The sequence below is a fragment of the Sinocyclocheilus anshuiensis genome, unplaced genomic scaffold (assembly GCF_001515605.1).
Source record: "Sinocyclocheilus anshuiensis isolate Anshui unplaced genomic scaffold, SAMN03320099.WGS_v1.1 scaffold173, whole genome shotgun sequence".
Classification (NCBI taxonomy): Eukaryota; Metazoa; Chordata; class Actinopteri; order Cypriniformes; family Cyprinidae; genus Sinocyclocheilus; species Sinocyclocheilus anshuiensis.
In genome coordinates this window covers 1,408,026-1,411,030 of record NW_015536480.1, presented here as the reverse complement: position 1 = coordinate 1,411,030, position 3,005 = coordinate 1,408,026, and the positions used below count along the sequence as shown (strand labels likewise).

General features: G+C 45.0%; 1 protein-coding gene across 1 annotated transcript in view; it reads right to left on the bottom strand.

Moving 5' to 3' along the window:
• Positions 1 to 1,171: 1,171 nt before the first annotated feature.
• The window catches only part of LOC107678658 (SID1 transmembrane family, member 2), a 14,099-nt gene continuing 12,265 nt past the window's right edge, over positions 1,172 to 3,005 (bottom strand). The window contains exons 24-27 of the mRNA XM_016474049.1: positions 2,538 to 2,643; positions 2,197 to 2,307; positions 1,758 to 1,871; positions 1,172 to 1,670 (exon numbers count right to left, since the gene is read on the bottom strand). Of these exons, the coding sequence (XP_016329535.1) occupies positions 1,608 to 1,670; positions 1,758 to 1,871; positions 2,197 to 2,307; positions 2,538 to 2,643 (394 nt within the window). The 3' untranslated portion in view covers positions 1,172 to 1,607. The remainder of the gene's footprint in view (positions 1,671 to 1,757; positions 1,872 to 2,196; positions 2,308 to 2,537; positions 2,644 to 3,005) is intronic.

Here is a 3,005-nt window from a genome sequence, read left to right as displayed (position 1 = left end):
ACTCACACACACTCACACTCACTCACACACTCACTCACTCACACACACACTCACACACACACTCACTCACGCACGCACTCACACACTCCCTCACACTCACACACACTCACACACACACTCACACTCGCACGCACGCACTCACACACACGCACGCACGCGCTCGCTCGCACGGACGCACTCACACACACACACTCGCTCACACACTCAGTCCTCTGTTCCGCGTCCAGCGGCGGTGGGTTAGTTCAACAACCAGATTAAAGTTCTTCATTACTGAAGCAGCTTGAACAAGCAGACGTGTGTTTCTCAGGACAGCTGAAGATCTGCGGTGTTTGACCTGTTTATGAGCTCAGCAGCAGTTTCACAAACCAGTTTTGTCTACATTTTCATTTCTATAGCTGTGTGCAATGTGCAGATCTCATTTGTAAGATATTTTTGTAAACAATAAATGAACCGAATACTTTAATACTGCAGGTGTACTTTTTTCTATAATCTCATAATAAACTAAAGCAGGTGCGGCTTACATATCTGAAATATCAAAAAGACAAGTTTGTTTGATATAAAAATTGCCTTTTAGTCACAAATTTATATAAATTGAAAACAATTTTAAATATTTTGAAAATACCTAAATGACTGTCGTTACATTAAAGTTCAACCGTTTTTACTGTTTGAATGGATCACGTGACAAAAACCGTTAAACTGCCTGGAGCGGAGCGCGCGAATCCGCCGGAGCTTCTGAGGTAAGCTTCTCTTCACCACAAACTCTATAAATTAACCTTATAACAGTAACATGATAAAACCCATAATACGTCTGTTAAAGATTTACATTAATAAAAGTGTTGAATTCATAACGGAATCATGCATGAATATAAAAAGACAACACAGGTGCTCATATTTGATCGCTAGCCATCTCCGTGTCCCTCACTAATGATGTTTTGTGTGATTGATCATCAGTTTGATTTAAACACGGAGGCTAACCTTACATGGCAGAATGTTTTTGTGGACGACACACGTTTGTAACGGGGTTGAATGTGGTCACGAGGTTATAAAACGTGTGAACGTCGCATCAACCTTTCTGAAATATATTTTTAGATATGGTTTTATGAATTGTTTCGGTGCATGTAAACTGTCCACGGTCATCATAAAGCACAACAGATTTACACGCCCGAAAACAACCGTAAAAAGTATTTATTCAGTAATCATTTCATTTGTACTCTGTAAAAACACAATCTGTATTTTTAAGACAGTGCAAAGTTGATTTTCTCAGATCAGAATCATCTTTAGATGAGTGAAGCAGCTCGGCTCGGATTACAGTCAGAACCACACGGTCCAAAACCACAGACACAGAAGGCCACAGACGGACACAAACGCAGAGAAACGTCACCGGTACAAAAATGCATTGAGATTTGGAGCAGGTCTGAAGCGATTAACATGATGAGGGGAGGAGCTCTGGCAGTTTGACTGGCACATTCACTGTCCTATCAGCATTAGTTCTCATACGAGGCACCTCCCCCGCCGTCTCTGACTGGCAGGTAAACATATTCAAGTTGCGAGGCCTCTCATTGGCCGACACCCCCGGTGCTGCTCTGTGATCGGCTAGTATCGGTCCATCAGAAGACGTAGATTTTGTCTCGTTGAACCGTGTCGAGGTCGTCGTCCATCGTGAGCAGAACCTGAGACCACAGACAGACAGACAGACCGGTGTTTAGCTGACATGATGATTTTCAGTTCTCTGAGTCTGACCGATGTTCTGGACTCACCAGGAAGGAACCGAACATGGCGATGGAGGACAGGAAGTGCCAGATGTCGTGATCGTCAAAGAAGGAGAGCAGGATGCACTCACGGTTGTGCTCGCGAGACTCCGCTGGAGTTTTCTGGTGAGACACAGTTTGGTCAACATCACTGCACACAGGTAACACCGTTACTGACCCGCTGCTTGGTGACTTTATTTAACCAATGAGAAGCTGAGCTTGTGAATACAGTGTGACGACACACAGCGCAGTGACTATATTCCCTATAAAACACCACCTCAGGTGTCTGACTGCTTTTGGAAAATCTGTTATTATTATTATCAATATCTCTACTGTCACTTTTGATCAATTTAATGCGTCACTGATGAATAAAACCCCACATTTTTATGTATATATGACAAATAAGATTTAGGGGCAAAAAGGGGTAAAGTGTGTGTGTGTGACCCACCTGCCATGTACTGAGACCCTGAAAGAAGAAGAACAGAGCGAAACCCCAGACCACAGCGGTGAAGAGAATACACACCAGAGCCAGACACTGGATTCGCTCACCACTGCGCAGCTGCACACAACAGTTCAATCACAAATAAACATCTGAACGAGACTAAAACTCAAATTCAACTGAATGAGTTCAAACACCGGAGCACAAGCTCCTCTCACAGAAACCACAGGACCGTTCTTCAGATCCGGCCCTCGAGGGCCACCGTCGGTCAGGGCCGGATCTGAAGAACCCTGCGGGAACACGTCAGGACCACAGGAAGTAGTATGATGATGTCATAATGAGAGCGGCACCTTCATTATGATGTAAAAGGCGAAATAGAGCAGCAGGTTACAGATGGCGATGGCCAGCAGGTACGAGGCGAAGTCGTTGGGTCGTTTGATGAGGCCGTACGCCGCCCTGAACACACACACACACACACAGGTCATGTGTGTGCTCATATCATGTGATTGAGAGAGATGTGAGATGATGATGATGATCAGCGTTACTCACAGTGACCAGTTCACAATGTTTCCCATCACCAGCAGAACCATCCGATCCTACACACACACACACACACACACACACACACACACACACGTCAGACAGACAGTTTCACTGCGACCGCTGTGTGTGTGTGTGTGTGTGTGTGTGTGTGTGTGTGAGAGTGAATGTGTGAGAGTGAATGAGTGAGAGTGTGAATGAGTGAGAGTGTGTGTGTGTGAGAGAGAGAGAGAGAGAGAGAGAGTGTGTGTGAGAGAGAGAGAGTGTGTGTGTGTGTG